The sequence below is a fragment of the Salvelinus fontinalis genome, chromosome 9 (assembly GCF_029448725.1).
Source record: "Salvelinus fontinalis isolate EN_2023a chromosome 9, ASM2944872v1, whole genome shotgun sequence".
Taxonomy (NCBI): Eukaryota; Metazoa; Chordata; class Actinopteri; order Salmoniformes; family Salmonidae; genus Salvelinus; species Salvelinus fontinalis.
Genome location: NC_074673.1, coordinates 46,567,443 through 46,584,958, shown reverse-complemented (window position 1 = coordinate 46,584,958; position 17,516 = coordinate 46,567,443). Strand labels below are relative to the sequence as shown.

General features: G+C 44.2%; 1 protein-coding gene across 2 annotated transcripts in view; it reads left to right on the top strand.

The window, feature by feature from the left end:
* LOC129862718 (calcium-dependent secretion activator 2-like) overlaps window positions 1-17,516 on the top strand; it is a 252,818-nt gene that overhangs the window by 177,215 nt on the left and 58,087 nt on the right. For both annotated transcript variants that reach the window (XM_055934622.1, XM_055934623.1), the window contains exons 14-17: window positions 6,957-7,058; window positions 12,538-12,601; window positions 14,642-14,765; window positions 14,961-15,061. In XM_055934622.1, the coding sequence (XP_055790597.1) occupies window positions 6,957-7,058; window positions 12,538-12,601; window positions 14,642-14,765; window positions 14,961-15,061 (391 nt within the window). The remainder of the gene's footprint in view (window positions 1-6,956; window positions 7,059-12,537; window positions 12,602-14,641; window positions 14,766-14,960; window positions 15,062-17,516) is intronic.

Sequence of the window (17,516 nt, the reverse complement as noted above, 5' to 3'; positions counted from 1 at the left end):
CCTGGCTAAAAGAATATTTCAAAGAAAGACTGGGGGCTTTTGTGTAATGTGAAGACGAGTCTTGCAAAGGGACTTGACAGTAACCACCCGGTTTGTCACCTTCTTTGCAGTGGCTATGTTGGGCCTCTTTTCTCAATTATTTGAGGAGGGAGAATGTGTACAGAGACTTTCACAAATGACTACTTAGCTTTTAACTCTGCATCAGAGCATAATATGATTAGAAAATAATTCTAGGTTCTGCATCAGCTTTTAATAGGTAATGATAATTGTTCCCATTCCTCCCTACCTGTTTTCTCTCTTTTTTTGTTGTTGATCATGATTCATTTCTACACACAATTTCTTCAACCATATATGGTTGAGTTTTATCATTTAGATTGAACTAAATATCTAAGGTTTTTACATCCCAAAAATGTTTCACATCCAACAAATAGTTATAGTCATATTTTCAGGACGTTTAACACTAACACGCAAGTTATTAGTTTATTGTATTTAGTCCGATGTGAGCAGTATGCCTTGGCCACTTGTCGGCTTAACAGCTCCCCTCTGTTTCCTACTTACTGTTCTCTTACGGCTAATAGTTTCCCCACTTACCTCAAATAACCCCTGCTTGACTTCCCCTGTGATAAATGCTAATATATGTGCTTTCTCTCTTTGCTCAGTAATTTAGCAAATTAGAACAGTAATGATTAGCCTCTCTGGGTAATCACCACGTATAAACGTGAGAGATTGCTGGAACTGGCTTTTTGTCAGTTGGAGCCCTAATTTGAATAATTGATGCCTATTCAGTACTCTCGATGTTGTCTGAGGGGGTGCGGAATGGAGTGTAGGCATTGTGTAGCATGAGGCCACAGACAGAGAGAATGGAGGGAGTTTTATGCAACAGCCTTAAGCAATCTGTAACTTGTCTTGTCAAAACTGCTGGGCCTGTTTCTAAATGAAGGGGATGGACCTTGGCGAATGTATACTTTATTTAAAAATATATAAATTATATAAAATCTGTCAGATCTACTGTGTACAAAACCCATGCCCTTTTTTGTGATGTGTGTGTGCGTACCCCTGCATTTTGGGATTAGCCTTTGCACTTGGAGACCAATAGTTGTCAAAGAACTGGTTGATTTGAGGGTACTATTTCCTTATCAGAGCTGTCATTTTGGGGTTCTCAGTTATTTAGTTAGAGGCTGTTGAACAAAATTCCATTTCTGCCAGATAATGTAAGTCTTTCACAATCACAGTCTTTGTACAATGGTTGTGAATGTGGCTTGTGATTTCTGAAAAAGAAGTTGTCCTTGAAAAGCAGACACATGCTAACTTTGCAACAACTTTTGTGGATCACTGGTTTTGATTGACTCGTTGAGCTTTGCCACCGCCATGGGTTTGTGCAGGTTTGGCGTCCATCTTCATGGAGACAGGTGTGTTTGGGAGCAGAGCAAGGTTAAAGGAGTCCATGGCAAGGAGGGCCAAAGGGCAGCACTGTGAGCTGTTATGAGCCGTGTGGAAAGTGACAGTGGACACATCATCTTCTGCTCACCTCCCTCTTACCTGTCACTTCCTATCCCACGCTTCTCAGAGATGTCCGGCACTCATGAGCTCGGAATGTGACAGGAGATTTTACTTCTGCAACCCCGACTCCCCCATGCCACGCATCCCCTGTGTCTCCTAACTGTCACCCATCCCTGTTCCCCATGCTGCTAAAGGGAGGAGACACACACACACACACACACACGGTGCCCTGCCACGCATGGCCGCTGCCTCACCGTCAGATGACGCCCACTCCGTCGTATGTGATTAACCCAGAGATCCTGAGGTTTGGAGCGTGTTCGAACATGACAGTCAACACTTACAGATGAGCCATATCCACTGTAAACATCCTGACAGTAACCTACAGCCCCATCCTGGAGCCTGTTAACCCTTTGTGAGTGGGGGTCAGCGTTTAGCCTCCACTCAAACACGCTCGCTTCATTTAGCAGCAACAATGCCTCTGCCCTCGACAAGCTGTTGCACTGCATCCAACTCTGACGTGTGCGGCCAAGCATGAAGGGACGTTTGATTGGATTTGATAGCAGTCAGAGAAAAGCTATTATGGGAAAGCCAGTTACAAGCACAGGGGTTGCACTTTATATTTGAATGGCCTATCTGGGTATTTTAAATTTGGCCTGTTGCCAACCATTTTTGGGTAACAACGCTGGCTTAGAATGCTGGTACACTTTGAATGTGACAAGGATGTCAACATAGAGATGTTATGTATCAGAGGACTGAACAACGGAAGTGATAGTCTATTTCTTATCTGACTCCATACTACAAAACTGTCAGTATTGACCAACCTTGCAATCTGGTGTTTTGCTTGTGTTAATGTGACTATATTTGTATAATTCATTTTCAGCAACTGGTCAGCTCTCAGGATCCATGGGCTTGGGCTGGGACTAAAGTCGAGTGTGTGAGGCTTAGTGTATGGCCAAAGGCTGAAGATGGGGAAGCTGCAAAACATGACCCTTATATCTTCAGCTGCACATTTGGGCTGGAGTGTGAGGGAGGAACTGAACAAGAAATCCACTGCCTTCTTTTTATCTCGCCATGAAAGAAAATGTCCTTGCCATCACATGAGTGAGCACACTCACCCACCCCTCCTAGCGCTATCCTTTTTGTGTTCCTTTGCGATTAGCTGGTGCTTGTTAAAGGGGGTGGCAGCAGGGGGGGTTAATGAATTGACAGATTTAGGGAACAACAGGGTTTACAAGTTGTCCTTACAAGTGTGGTTGTGAAGAGAGGGCTGCTTCTCATTGTAGACTAGTGCCTTTTGTTAATTAGGCGGAGTTGAAGTGAAGGCCTAACGTTCATAATAATAATAATACATGGGATTTAAATAGCGCTTTTCATTGACCCAGGGTCACTTTACAATTGTGGAAACTAAACAAAAAACAACGGCAGGCATTTCCATCATGAAGTGATAGAAACATGAAACAAAGAGAAGGGGGTAGGGCTAATGAAGGGGAAAGTGTGATGTGTGTGTGTGTGTGTGTGTGTGTGTGTGTGTGTGTGTGTGTGTGTGTGTGTGTGTGTGTGTGTGTGTGTGTGTGTGTGTGTGTGTGTGTGTGTGTGTGTGTGTGTGTGTGTGTGTGTGTGTGTGTGTGTGTGTGTGTGTGTGTGTGTGTGTGAGAGAGAGAGTGAGATGCTTTAGGAGGGACTGAAAGATGGACTCAGAGTCACGGATTGCTGGAGAGAGGGAGTTGCAGAGCTTTGGAGCAAACCTGGAGAAGGCTCTGTTGCCAAAGCTCTGGAGGTTGGACCTGAGAAAGGCAAGGTGGCCTGCTGTGGTGGAACGGAGTGAGCGTATGGTTTGGTAGATGAAGGTCAGAGAGGTAAGGGGGGACAAGGTGGTGAAGAGCTTTGTAGGTCAGAAGGAGGATCTTGTCATAATGCGGTGGGAGACAGGGAGCCAGTGGAGTTCACAGCAGATGGGATGATTTTTTTGCCAGGACTTAGTGTGGCTAAGGAGTTGGGCTGCAGAGTTTTGAACCATTTCTCCTTATGGAGGGAGCTTGAGTTGATGCCGGAGAGTAGTCAGTTGCAGTAGTCGAGACCGGAGAAGATACATGCGTGGATGAGGTTTTCAGCAGGCGGACAGGAGAGGGAGGACCTGACTTAGCAACATTGCGTTGGATGGAATAATTAGGTTTTGACAGACTGTCGGATGTGCGGGTCGAAGGAGAGGGTCCAGGATGACGCCAAGGTGCGTGCGATGAGGGAGAGACAATTGCGTCATCAATGGTGAGGTTGACTGAGGTGGGTCTGATGAGGGATTTGGTGGTGATCTGGGTATCGTCGGCATAGCAGTGGAAGTCAAGGTTGAAGTGGTGGAGGAACTGACCAAGGGGAAGGATGTAGATGATGAAGAGTAAGGGGCCCAGCACAGAGCACTGAGGGACACCCTGTGTGAGCAGTGGAGTCAGAGGTATGGCCATTGAGGGATATGTAGTGGTTCTGGTTGGTGAGGTATGATTGTAGCCAGGAGACTGCTGTGCCCTCAACATCCAGGCCCTCCAGTCTGTTGAGCAGGACTTGATGGAGAAATATGACGTAGGTTGAGGACAACAGAGCAGATAAGATCAAGTTATTGTCCCTTAGTGTGAGTGGGAAAATTGACATGTTGGGAAATATTGAAACTGTTTAGATCAGCAATGAAATCGGAGGCAAGTTTTGAGTTAGATAAGTCCACGTGAATATTCATATCGCCAAGCAACAGTAAGCGGGGGGAGAGTGGGACAGCAATGGTGAGTTATTCAGACAGGAATGATTAATTAGCTTTAGGGGGACGGTACACAAGGCTAGTGGTCATGGAGCAGGATTATTTGTAAACAATGTATTCAAATAAGGAGTTAATAGGGAGATAGAGACTACAAGCTTCTACAGTTGAAGTCGGAAGTTTACATACACCTTAGCCAAATACATTTAAATTGTTTTTCACAATTCCTGACATTTAATCCCAGTAAAAATGCCCTGTCTTAGGTCAGTTAGGATCACCACTTTATTTTAAGAATGTGAAATGTCAGAATAATAGTAGAGTAGAGAGAATTTATTTCAGCTACTTTTTCTTTCATCACATTCCCAGTGGGTCAGAAGTTCACATACACTCGATTAGTATTTGGCAGCATTGCCTTTAAATTGCTTAACTTGGGTCAAACGTTTTGGGTAGCCTTTCACAAGCTTCCCACAATAAGTTGGGTGAATTTTGCCCCATTCCTCCTGATATAGCTGGTGTTAGAGTCAGATTTGTAGGCCTCCTTGCTCGCAAACGCTTTTTCAGTTCTGCCCAAAAATGTTCTATGGGATTGAGGTCAGGGCTTTGTGATGGCCACTCCAATACCTTGAATTTGTTCTTATGCCATTTTGCCACAACTTTGGAAGTATGCATGGAGTCATTGTCCATTTGGAATACCCATTTGAGACCAAGCTTTAACTTCCTGACTGATGTCTTGAGATGTTGCTCCAATATATCCACATAATTTTCCTCCTCATGATGCCATCTATTTTGTGACGAGCACCAGTCCCTCCTGCAGCAAAGCACCCCCACAACACGATGCTGCCACCCCCGTGCTTCACGGTTGGGATGGTGTTCTTTGGCTTGCAAGCCTCCCCCTTTTTCCTACAAACATAACGATGGTCATTATGGCCAAACAGTTCTATTTTTGTTTAATCAGATCAGAGGATATTTCTCCAGAAAGTACAATCTTTGTCCCCATGTGCAGTTGCAAACCGGAGTCTGGCTTTTTTATAGCGTTTTTGGAGCAGTGGCTTTTTCCTTGCTGAGCAGCCTTTCAGGTTATGTCGATATAGGACTCGTTTTACTGTGAATAAAGATACTTTTGTACCTGTTTCCTCCAGCATCTTCACAAGGTCCTTTGCTGTTGTTCTGGGATTGATTAGTGCACTTCGCACCAATGTATGTTCATCTCTTGGAGACAGAACGCGTCTCCTTCCTGAGGGTATGACTGCTGCTTGGTCCCATGGTGTTTATACTTGTGCACTATTGTTTGTACAGATGAACGTGGTACCTTCAGGTGTTTGAAAATTGCTCCCAAGGATGAACCAGACAATTTTTTTTATGAGGCCTTGGCTGATTCCTTTAGATTTTTCGATGATGTCAAGCAAAGAGGCACCGAGTTTGAAGGTAGGCCTTGAAATACATCCACAGGTACATCTCCAATTGACTCAAATTATGTCAATTAGCCTATAAGAAGCTTTGAAAGCCATGACATCATTTTCTGGAATTTTTCAAGCTGTTTAAAGGTGCAGTCAATTTAGTGTATGTAAACTTCTGACTCACTGGAATTGTGATACAGGGAAATAATCTGTCTGTAAACAATTGTTGGAAAAATGACTTGTCATGCACAAAGTAGATATCCTAACCGACTTGCCAAAACTATAGTTTGTTAACAAGAAATGTATGGAGTGGTTGAAAAACGAGTTTTAATGAATCCAAACTAAGTGTATGTAAACTTCCGAATTCAACTGTATTGTCAATCCATTTCTTGAGATTTTTTTTTTTACAAAGTACTTTATTACAGCTAATTACCTTTGTGCATTTCAAATGTGAGATACATTTTTTTACTCTAAAACCAGGCACTTTTTTGATGGGATGGTTTACACTAATTTATTCTAGAATTATCTTCGTTTTTTTTTCTAAAAGTCACTTGGCGGAGTAAAAACAGACCAAAAAAAACACAAACAATCAGTAAATTCTTCATATGCAATTCACAGTTCAGCTTCTCCGTTTCGACTTAGTTTTCATTTTTATCTTCAAGTCACAAATATTGTTGCAGATGCGTGTCATTCTCCCCTGCTAGAGGCTAATACATCATGGTCAGGAGCTCACTGCATAGGCTTTTATAAGCACAACCTCTCCCCCACTCTTCCCGGTGAGAGTGAGTGTCGTTTTGAGGGCGCGCCTTTCTCGTTCATCTGAAAAAAGCCCTGGAAGTCAAGGCTAGCAGTCTGGGTAGTGATTGCATTTTCTTCTCTTTCCCAGAGAAAGAGAGTGCCTATTCATGAAGAGGCAAGAAGGGAATGGGTACATTGCAAACATTAAAAGGGCAATCTGCAATTGCTACATCCATTTTCAGACTTTAAAATGAATGAAATATAGCCATTCTTGAATATTACTTATAAATGCCTCATGAGCTTAGTTCAACTGTCTAACCCCATCAGAACCACACAATATAAGCTTGTTTTATTCTATTGTTTGTAAACAAACCCTGTATAGCTTCAAAACACGGTTAAAACTATAATTTTGATCAAATTTATGGTCAGTCTATGAATTTGAGATTGGTTAGCTTTCTCCAACCCCATCCCTAAGCCATTTGCCCCAAAAAGTGTCGGGTGTATTTTGTTGTTGTGTGAGCTGCAGATTGCCCCTTTAATGAAATGCTCATCAAACATTTGTATGTGTGTTTTTTTTTTAGGCCGGATGGAATGGGCACAGTGACTGAGGAAGAGAGAGAACAGTTTGAGGACATAAGAGGCCATCTCCTGAGTCTATTGGACAACCAGATCATCCATTTTAGGTACTACTTCCTCTACGATTGACGTGATTACACACGATGGTATGTCATAACATTTGTCAGTAATGCACTAGTAACTGAGTATAATAAGAACGAATACTGTATATTGGATTTTTGGTCCAATATATACAGTAAGCCTAGCAGTTAGAGCTTTGGGCCAGTAACTGAAAGGTTGCTAGTTCAAATCCCAGAGCTGACAAGGTGAAACATTTGTTGATGTGCCCTTGAGCAAGACACTTAACCATAATTGGTCCAGGGTTGCCGTTCATAATAGCAGACCCTAGTCATGACCCCATTCTCCGATGGTGTCTCAGGAGAGTTGAGATATGCAAAAAAAAACATTTCCAATTCCCATATCAATACTAACTTGAAATAGGAAAACTATAAGCACCCACCAAATTATTACTGTTATTATCTGTGAGCTGCTATTCACCATTATTGCGTTGAATGGCCTTATTGTCAGGGCCATGGAAACAGACCCAGACCTTGAAGGATGGTTTGTTCAACGCCTGTGAAGGGCCCTCCATCTGGTCCCAAGGAGGAAAGAGGGTAGATGGGGACAAGAAGTTGGGAGGGGGCTGTTGAAAGCATCGGGGGTCAATAGCAACACTCCTCAACGATAGGCTAATGGCAGTAAACAATAGCCTAGACAATGTTGGGATTATGCTAATATGCAGCAGACAGGAACGGGGTGCATATAGTTCAGGATTAAGGGGGACCACAGCGAAGTTGATTAAGGGCTATAAGAGTTGTTTAGTAATTCCTCACCATGCACGAAGGGACATGTTTGACAGGGACCACCTCAAATCCACTTAAAATATGATATACCCATTTGGGAGAGATATTGCCCTGTAGGTCAGCATCTATTTGCTGGTTTCCAGTCCATTATTACAGGACAAATCAAGATCACTAGAGTTCCGAGAGCTATGCAGTAGAGGTCGACCGATTAATCGGAATGGCCGATTAATTAGGGCCGATTTCAAGTTTTCATAACAATCGGAAATCGCTATTTTTGGACACCGATTTGGCCGATTTTTAAAATATATATTTTTAATTATATATTTATTTTTTTACACCTTTATTTAACTAGGCAAGTCAGTTAAGAACACATTCTTATTTTCAATGACGGCTTAGGAATGGTGGGTTAACGGCCTTGTTCATGGGCAGAACGACAGATTTTTACCTTGTCAGCTCGGGGATTCAATCTTGCAACCTTACGGTTAACTAGTCCAACGCTCTAACCACCTGATTACATTGCACTCCACGAGGAGCCTGCCTGTTACGCGAATGCAATAAGAAGCCAAGGTAAGTTGTTAGCTCGCATTAAACTTATCTTATAAAAAACAATCAATCATTCAATCATAATCACTAGTTAACTACACATGGTTGATGATATTACTAGTTTATCTAGCGTGTCCTGCGTTGCAAATAATCGATGCGGTGGCATTCGCGAAAAAGGACTGTCGTTGCTCCAACGTGTACCTAACCATAAACATCAATGCCTTCTTAAAATCAATACACAAGTATATATTTTTAAACCTCCATATTTAGTTAATATTGCCTGCTAACATTAACTTATTTTAACTCGGAAAAATGGTGTCACTTCTCTTGCAACAGAGTCAGGGTATATGCAGCAGTTTGGGCCGCCTAGCTCATTGCAAACTGTGTGAAGAATTTTTCTTCCTAACAAAGACAGCCAACTTCGCCAAACGGGGGATGATTTTGTCATGTTCCTGACCTGTTTTCCGTTGTTTTTTGTATTTGTTTAGTATGGTCAGGGCGTGAGCTGGGTGTGTAGTCTATGTTATGTATTTCTATGTTGGGTTCAATGTGTTGCCTGATATGGTTCTCAATTAGGGGCAGGTGTTTTACGTTTCCTCTGATTGAGAACCATATTAAGGTAGGCTGTTCTCACTGTTTGTTTGTGGGTGATTGTCTTCCGTGTCAGTTTATGTACCACACGGGACTGTTTCGTTTTGTCTAGTCTGTTCCTGTTCGTGCGTTCTTCGTTTTATGTAAGTTCTCATGTTCAGGTCTGTCTACGTCGTTTTGTTGTTTTGGAATTTATTCAAGTGTACTTCGTGTTTCGTCTTGTCTGAATAAATTCATCATGTATTCATCACCCGCTGCATTTTGGTCCGATCCCTACACCTCCTCTTCAGACGAAGAGGAGGAAATCAGCCGTTAAAGATTCACCCACCAACCAAGGACCAAGCAGCGAGGGAAAAAGCAGCAGCAGCGATCGCAGGATTTCTGGACATGGGAGGAAATTCTGGACGGTAAGGGACCCTGGGCACAACCTGGAGAATATTGCCGCCCTCGTGAAGAGCTGGAGGCAGCTAAAACCGAGAGGCGGTGGTATGAGGAGGCAGCACGGAAGCGAGGCTGGAAGCCTGTGAGTCAAGCCCCCCAAAAATTATTGGGGGGGGCTACAAGGGTGTGTGGCGAAGTCAGGTAGGAGACCTGCGCCAACTCCCCGTGCTTACCGTGGAGAGCGAGAGTACGGGCAGACACAGTGTTATGCGGTAGAGTGCACGGTGTCTCCTGTACGTGTGCATAGCCCGGTGCGGTACATTCCAGCTCCTCGTATCGGCCGGGCTAGATTGGGCATCGAGCCAGGTGCCATGAAGCCGGCTCAACGCGTCTGGTCTCCAGTGCGTCTCCTCGGGCCGGCATACGTGGCACCAGCCTTACGCATGGTGTCCCCGGTTCGCCAACACAGCCCAGTGCGGGTTATTCCACCTCCCCGCACTGGTCGGGCTACGGGGAGCATTCAACCAGGTAAAGTTGGGCAGGCTCGGTGCTCAAGGGAGCCAGTACGCCTGCACAGTCCGGTATATCCGGCGCCACCTCCCCGCCCCAGCCCAGTACCACCGGTGCCTACACCACGCACCAAGCCTCCTGTGCGTCTTCAGAGCCCTGTTCCTCCTCCACGCACTAGCCCTGTGGTGTGTGTCTCCAGCCCGGTACCACCAGTTCCGGCACCACGCACCAAGCCTCCTGTGCGTCTCCAGAGCCCTGTTGCTGCTCCCCGCACTAGCCTTAAGGTGCGTGTCCTTAGCCCGGTACCACCAGTTCCGGCACCACGCACCAGGCCTACTGTGCGCCTCAGCCGGTCAGAGTCTGCCGACTGCCCAGAGCCGCCTGCACTGCCCGTCTGCCCAGAGCCGCCTGCACTGCCCGTCTGCCCAGAGCCGCCTGCACTGCCCGTCTGCCCAGAGCCGCCTGCACTGCCCGTCTGCCCAGAGCCGCCTGCACTGCCCGTCTGCCCAGAGCCGCCTGCACTGCCCGTCTGCCCAGAGCCGCCTGCGCTATCCGTCTGCCCAGCACCGTCTGAACTGCCCGTCTGTCCTGAGCCTTCAAAGCCGCCCGTCTGTCCTGAGCCTTCAGAGCCGCCCGTCTGTCCTGAGCCGCTAGAGCCGTCAGTCAGTCAGGAGCCGCTAGAGCCGTCCGCCAGACAGGAGCCGCCAGAGCCGCCCGCCAGACAGGAGCCGCCCGCCAGACAGGAGCCGCCCGCCAGACAGGAGCCGCCCGCCAGACAGGAGCCGCCCGCCAGACAGGAGCCGCCCGCCAGACAGGAGCCGCCCGCCAGACAGGAGCAGCCAGAGCCGCCCGCCAGACAGGAGCAGCCAGAGCCGCCCGCCAGACAGGAGCAGCCAGAGCCGCCCGCCAGACAGGAGCAGCCAGAGCCGCCCGCCAGACAGGAGCAGCCAGAGCCGCCCGACAGACAGGAGCAGCCAGAGCCGCCCGACAGACAGGAGCAGCCAGAGCCGCCCGACAGACAGGAGCAGCCAGAGCCGCCCGCCAGCCAGGAGCAGCCAGAGCCGCCCGCCAGCCAGGAGCAGCCAGAGCCGCCCGCCAGCCAGGAGCAGCCAGAGCCGCCCGCCAGCCAGGAGCAGCCAGAGCCGCCCGCCAGCCAGGAGCAGCCAGAGCCGCCCGCCAGCCATGACCAGCCAGAGCCGCCCGCCAGCCATGACCAGCCAGAGCCGCCCGCCAGCCATGACCAGCCAGAGCCGTCCGCCAGCCATGACCAGCCAGAGCCGTCCGCCAGCCATGACCAGCCAGAGCCGTCAGCCAGTCATGACCAGCCATATGCAACAGTTTGGGCTGCCTGGCTCGTTGCGAACTAATTTGCCAGAATTTGACGTAATTATGACATAACATTGAAGGTTGTGCAATGTAACAGGAATATTTAGACTTATGGATGCCACCCGTTAGATAAAATACAGAACTGTTCCGTATTTCACTGAAAGAATAAACGTTTTGTTTTTGAGATGATAGTTTCCGGAATCGACCATATTAATAACCTAAGGCTCGTATTTCTGTGTGTTATTATGTTATAATTAACTCTATGATTTGATAGAGCAGTCTGACTGAGCGATGGTAGGCACCAGCAGGCTCGTAAGCATTCATTCAAACAGCACTTTTGTGCGTTTTGCCAGCAGCTCGTCGCTGTGCTTCAAGCATTGCACTGTTTATGACTTCAAGCCTATCAACTCCCGAGATTAGGCTGGTGTAACCGATGTGAAATGGCTAGCTAGTTAGCGGGGTGTGCGCTAATAGCGTTTCAAACGTCACTCTCTCTGAGACTTGGAGTAGTTGTTCCCCTTGCTTTGCATGGGTAACACTGCTTCGAGGGTGGCTGTTGTCGATGTGTTTCTGGTTCGAGCCCAGGTAGGAGCGAGGAGAGGGATGGAAGCTATACTGTTAGACTGGCAATACTAAAGTGCCTATAAGAACATCCAATAGTCAAAGGTATATGAAATACAAATCGTATAGAGTGAAATAGTCCTATAATTCCTATAATAACTACAACCTAAAACTTCTTACCTGGGAATATTGAAGACTCATGTTAAAAGGAACCACCAGCTTTCATATGTTCTCATGTTCTTTGCAAGAACTTAAACGTTAGCTTTCTTACATGGCACATATTGCACTTTTACTTTCTTCTCCAACACTTTGTTTTTGCATTATTTAAACCAAATTGAACATGTTTCATTATTTATTTGAGGCTAAATTGATTTTATTGATGTATTATATTAAGTTAAAATAAGTGTTCATTCAGTTGTTGTAATTGTCATTATTACAAATAAATAATAAAAATCGTCCGATTAATCGGTATCGGTGTTGAAAAATCATAATCGGTCGACCTCTACTATGCAGGCAATACATGTGTGGTCATGGGCGTTTGCCTCCCACTTCTGACCTATACTTTGTTAAGGACTAGCATTTCAATGTTAGTCCACACCTGTTGTTTAAGAAGCATGTGACAAATACAATTTTATTTGATTTTGATCACCAGCAGTTTGACCTACATATTTGTGCCGGTCATTGTCTAATCAAAGAATGCAGTAGGCTATAGTCAATAAATGTTTTTTTGTGCAATGTAGTGCATTGGCGTCCTTTCGTACATCAAGGATTCCCACAGTATCTTTCTTGAAAATGGTGTAGATGCGATGTCCACTCACACTTGTATCCACAGGTACTGTTTCCCCTTTGGACGACCAGATGGGGCCCTTAAAGCGACACTCTCCCTACTAGAAAGGGTATGTTGTGCTTGAAAAGCTATGTCTGCTGTCTAAGTCTGTTGTTATTCTTTTGAGTCTACATTGTATCTGTATTCTTCATACTGCAGATGGTTGTGTAGACCAGAATGTGTTGGGATATCCTTGTGGCCTCCCACTCTAAACAGGTTTTGGGTCACTCTTTTAACTTCTTATGGCTGCAGCCCGACGCCGGTACACTTATGACAACAGCCAGCTCAAGTGGAGGGCGCGAAATTGAAAATATATATTTTTTAAATATTTAACTTTCACACATTAACAAGTCCAATACAGCATATGAAAGGTACACATCTTGTGAATCCAGCCAACATGTCCGATTTTTAAAATGTTTTACAGCGAAAACACCACGTATATTTATGTTAGCTCACCACCAAATACAAAAGAGGACAGACATTTTTTCACAGCACAGGTAGCATGCACAAAGCCAACCTAACTAACCAAGAACCAACCAAACTAACCAACAAACAACTTCATCAGATGACAGTCTTATAACATGTTATTCAATAAAGGTATGTTTTGTTCGAAAAATGTGCATATTTCAGGTATAAATCATAGTTTACATTGCAGCTACAATCAGAAGTTGCACCGAAAGCAGACAGAATAATTACAGACACCAACGTCAAATACCTAATTACTCATCATAAAACATTTCTGAAAAATACATAGTGTACAGCAATTGACAGACAGGCATCTTGTGTTTCCAGACAATATTTCCGATTATCAAGTGTTTTACAGCGAAAACACAAAATAGCGTTATATTAGCTCACCACAATAGCCAAAAACACAAGCAATTTCCCAGTAGCAAAAGTAAGCGATCGTAACAAACAAGCAAAATATATATAATTTTTGACTAACCTTGATTTTCTTCCTCAGATGACAGTCCTATAACATCAGGTTATACATACACTTATGTTTTGTTCGAAAATGTGCATGAAATCAATAGTTACACCGTGTGCTAACTTAGCTACTTTTCCCCACTACGTCCGGATTTTTCCTGACACTTTTTCTGACACACATATTCTGACCAAATAGCTATTCATAAACATAACAAAAAAATACATGTTGTATAGGAAATGATAGATCCATTAGTTCTTAATGAAATCGCAGTGTTAGAATTCTAAAAAAATAACTTCATTATGATATGCAGCTTCGGTATAGCTAGAGTACCCAAACGTTGGCCGCCCACGACTAGTTCACATGCATGACAGATATATGAAATAGCATCATAAAATGTTTCTTACTTTTGCTGATCTTTCATCAGAATGTTGGACAAGGTGTCCTTTGTCCAGAACAGTCGTTGTTTGGAATTAGAATGGACACTTTCCCTCTTCATTTAGCACGCGCGCTAGCCGGGTGGCACGAATCGCTCCATCGTCAACAAAGTCAGAGAACGGAACACGGCAAAACTCCCGAAAAAATTTCTATAGTCTGATTAAACCATATTGATAAAACATACTTTACGATGATATGGTCACATGTATCAAATAAAATCAAAGCCGGAGATATTGGTCGTCCATAACGGCAGCTAAACAGAAGGCAATCCCACTGTCCAGCGCGCGCTCCTCAGAGTACCGGAAATGAGGGACACGTCATACAAAGAGCCTGTATTCAACGTCAGACCAAGATAAACATGAAATTTCTTCTCTCACAGCCTCTTGACACCCAGGGGAAGGTCTATGAAGTGCACGTAGACTCCTACATTTCATGCCCATGTATAGGCTGGAAGAAAAGCAGAGCCTTGATTTCAGACTTTTCACTTCCTGGTCAGGAAGTTTGTGCCAAATGAGTTCTGTTTGACTCACAGATATAATTCAAACGGTTTTAGAAACTAGAGAGTGTTTTCTATCCAATAGTAATAATAATATGCATATTGTATGAGCAAGAATTGAGTACTAGGCCGTTTGAAATGGGCACATTTTATCTGTCTACTCAATACTGCCCCTGCAGCCCAAACAGGTTGATCTAGAAGTCAGTTTTATTGTGTTTGGCATTAGGCTTATGACTGTGTTTGGATAATTCTAGGTTTTGATGAAGGACATCACCACACCGGTTCCTCCTGATGAGATGAAGAAGGTGGTCCAGAAATGTTTGGAGAAAGCTGCCCTTGTCAACTACTCCCAGCTGACTGAATACGCTCAGATCGAGGGTATGTGCAGCCCGGCTCACGTGTGGTGATGTTACTGTGTCATATTTCACTGTCATGTCTCCTCGTTTGGTTTTGTTAAAGTATATGCAGTGTTTGTCAGTGTTCCTAATACAGTATACAGGGTGCCAATTAGTGTTTAAGTGAATCCGTGTGCTGGTGTCACAGTGCTGGCATGTTTGTGTGCTAATGTAACAGCTGATGCTCAAGCTGCCACGGAGAAGAGGTTGGAGGACATGATGCGACTGGGAGAACTTTGTATTGAGGTCCTGCAGCAGAATGATGAGCACCATTCAGAGGTAGGACCATTCCGCCAGATTAACTATCACGTTTCAAGGTAAGACCCAGATGCAGACAATGTCGAATTAACAACAGTTTATTAATCCAACAGGGGCAGGCAAAGACAGGTCAAGGTCAGGCAGATGTCAATAATCCAGATATGTGGGGCAAAGGTACAGGATGGCAGGGAGGCTCAGGGTAGGCAGAGGCCAGTAATCCAGATAGTTGGGGCAAAGTTACAGGATGGCAGGCAGGCTCAGGGTCAGGGTAGGCAGAGGTCAGTAATCCATATAGGTGGGGCAAAGGTACAGGAAGGCAGGCAGGCTCAGGGTGCAGGGCGAAATGGTCAACACCGCAAAAACTAGAAAACAGGAACACTCAAGAGAACGGAACAGAGGGAAAAACACTGGTAGGCTTGACGAAACAAAACAAACTGGCAACAGACAAACAGAGATCACAGGTATAAATACACAGGGGATAATGGGGAAGATGGGCGACACCTGGAGGGGGGTGAAGACAATCACAAAGACAGGTGAAACAGATCAGGGTGTGACACTAACAGCATCACCCTCACAACACACACTGTTTATTCATTATACACATCACCATAGTACTGTTTATTTTGACGTCACGTATGGTTACCAATACCATTTAGCTTAACTTCTTACGGCTGAAATCCCGTTAACGGGATCGATTTGACAACAGCCAGTGAAAGTGCAGGGCTCCAAATTCAAACAACAGAAATCTCATAATTAAAATTTCTCAAACATACAAGTATTTTACACCATTTTAAAGATAAACCTGTTGTTAATCCCACCACAGTGTCCGATTTCAAAAAGGCTTTACGACGAAAGCATACCATGCGATTATGTTAGGTCAGCGCCTGGTCACAAAAAACACAGCCATTTTCCAGCCAAAGAGAGGAGTCACAAAAAGCAGAAATAGAGATAAAATGAATCACTAACCTTTGATGATCTTCATCAGATGGCACTCATAGGACTTCATGTTACACAATACATGTATGTGTTGTTCCATAAAGTTCATATTTATATCCAAAAATCTCAGTTTACATTGGCGCGTTATGTTCAGTAATATTTTGCCTCCAAAATATCCAGTGATTTTGCAGAGAGCCACATCAATTTACAGGAATACTCATCATAAACGTTGATGAAAGATACAAGTGTTATGCATAGAATTAAAGATATACTTCTCCTTAATGCAACCGCTGTGTCAGATTTCAAAAAAGCTTTACGGCAAAAGCACACCATGCGATAATCTGAGTACATAGCTCAGCCACCAAACTGATACCCGCCATGTTGTGGAGTCAACAAAAGTCAGAAATAGCATTATAAATATTCACTTACCTTTGATGATCTTCATCGGAATGCACTCCCAGGAATCCCAGTTCCACAATAACTGTTGTTTTTTTTCGATAAAGTCCATCCTTTTTGTTTGCGCGTTTTGTCCAGTAATCCAAATGCACAAGGTGCAGGCACTAGGTCCAGACGAAAAGTCAAAAAAGTTCTATTACAGTTTGTAGAAACATGTCAAACGATATATAGAATCAATCTTTAGGATGTTTTTATCATAAATCTTCAATAATGTTTCAAGTGGACAATTCCTTTGTCTTTAGAAATGAAAAAGGAACAGAGCTCGTGCTCAAGGCCGCACGCCTGACTAATCTAATGGCATTCTGCCAGACCCCTGGTTCAAACAGCTATTTTTCGCTCCCCAATCACAGTAGAAGCCTGAAACAAAGTTATAAAGACTGTTGACATCTAGTGGAAGCCTTAGGAAGTGCAATCGGACCAAATTTTACACTGTATATTGGATAGGCATTCACTTAATTAAACTACAAACCTCAGATTTCCCACTTCCTGGTTGGATTTTTCTCAGCTTTTTGCCTGCCATATGAGTTCTTTTATACTCAGACATCATTCAAACAGTTTTAGAAACTTCAGAGTGTTTTCTATCCAAATCTACTAATACTATGCATATCTTAGTTTCTGGGCCTGAGTAGCAGGCAGTTTACTCTGGGCATGCTTTTCATCCGAACGTGAAAATAGCCCCCCCAGCCATAAGAAGTTCATCAGAACAACAGTTTTCAGCTGTGCTAACATAATTGCAAAAGGGTTTTCTAATGATCAATTAGCCGATTAAAATGCTTAACTTGGATTAGCTAACACATCGTGCCATTGGAACACAGGAGTGATGGTTGCTGATAATGGGCCTCTGTACGCCTATGTAGATATTACATTCAAAATCCGTTTCCAGCTACAATAGTCATTTACAACATTAGCAATTTCTACACTGTATTTCTGATCAATTTAATGTTATTTTAATGGGCAAAAAATTTGCTTTTCTTTCAAACACAAGGACTAAGTGATCCCAAACTTTTGAACGGTAGTGTATTTGATATCATTCCACTGATTCCGCTCCAGTCATTACCATAAGCCCATTCTCTCCAAATAAGGT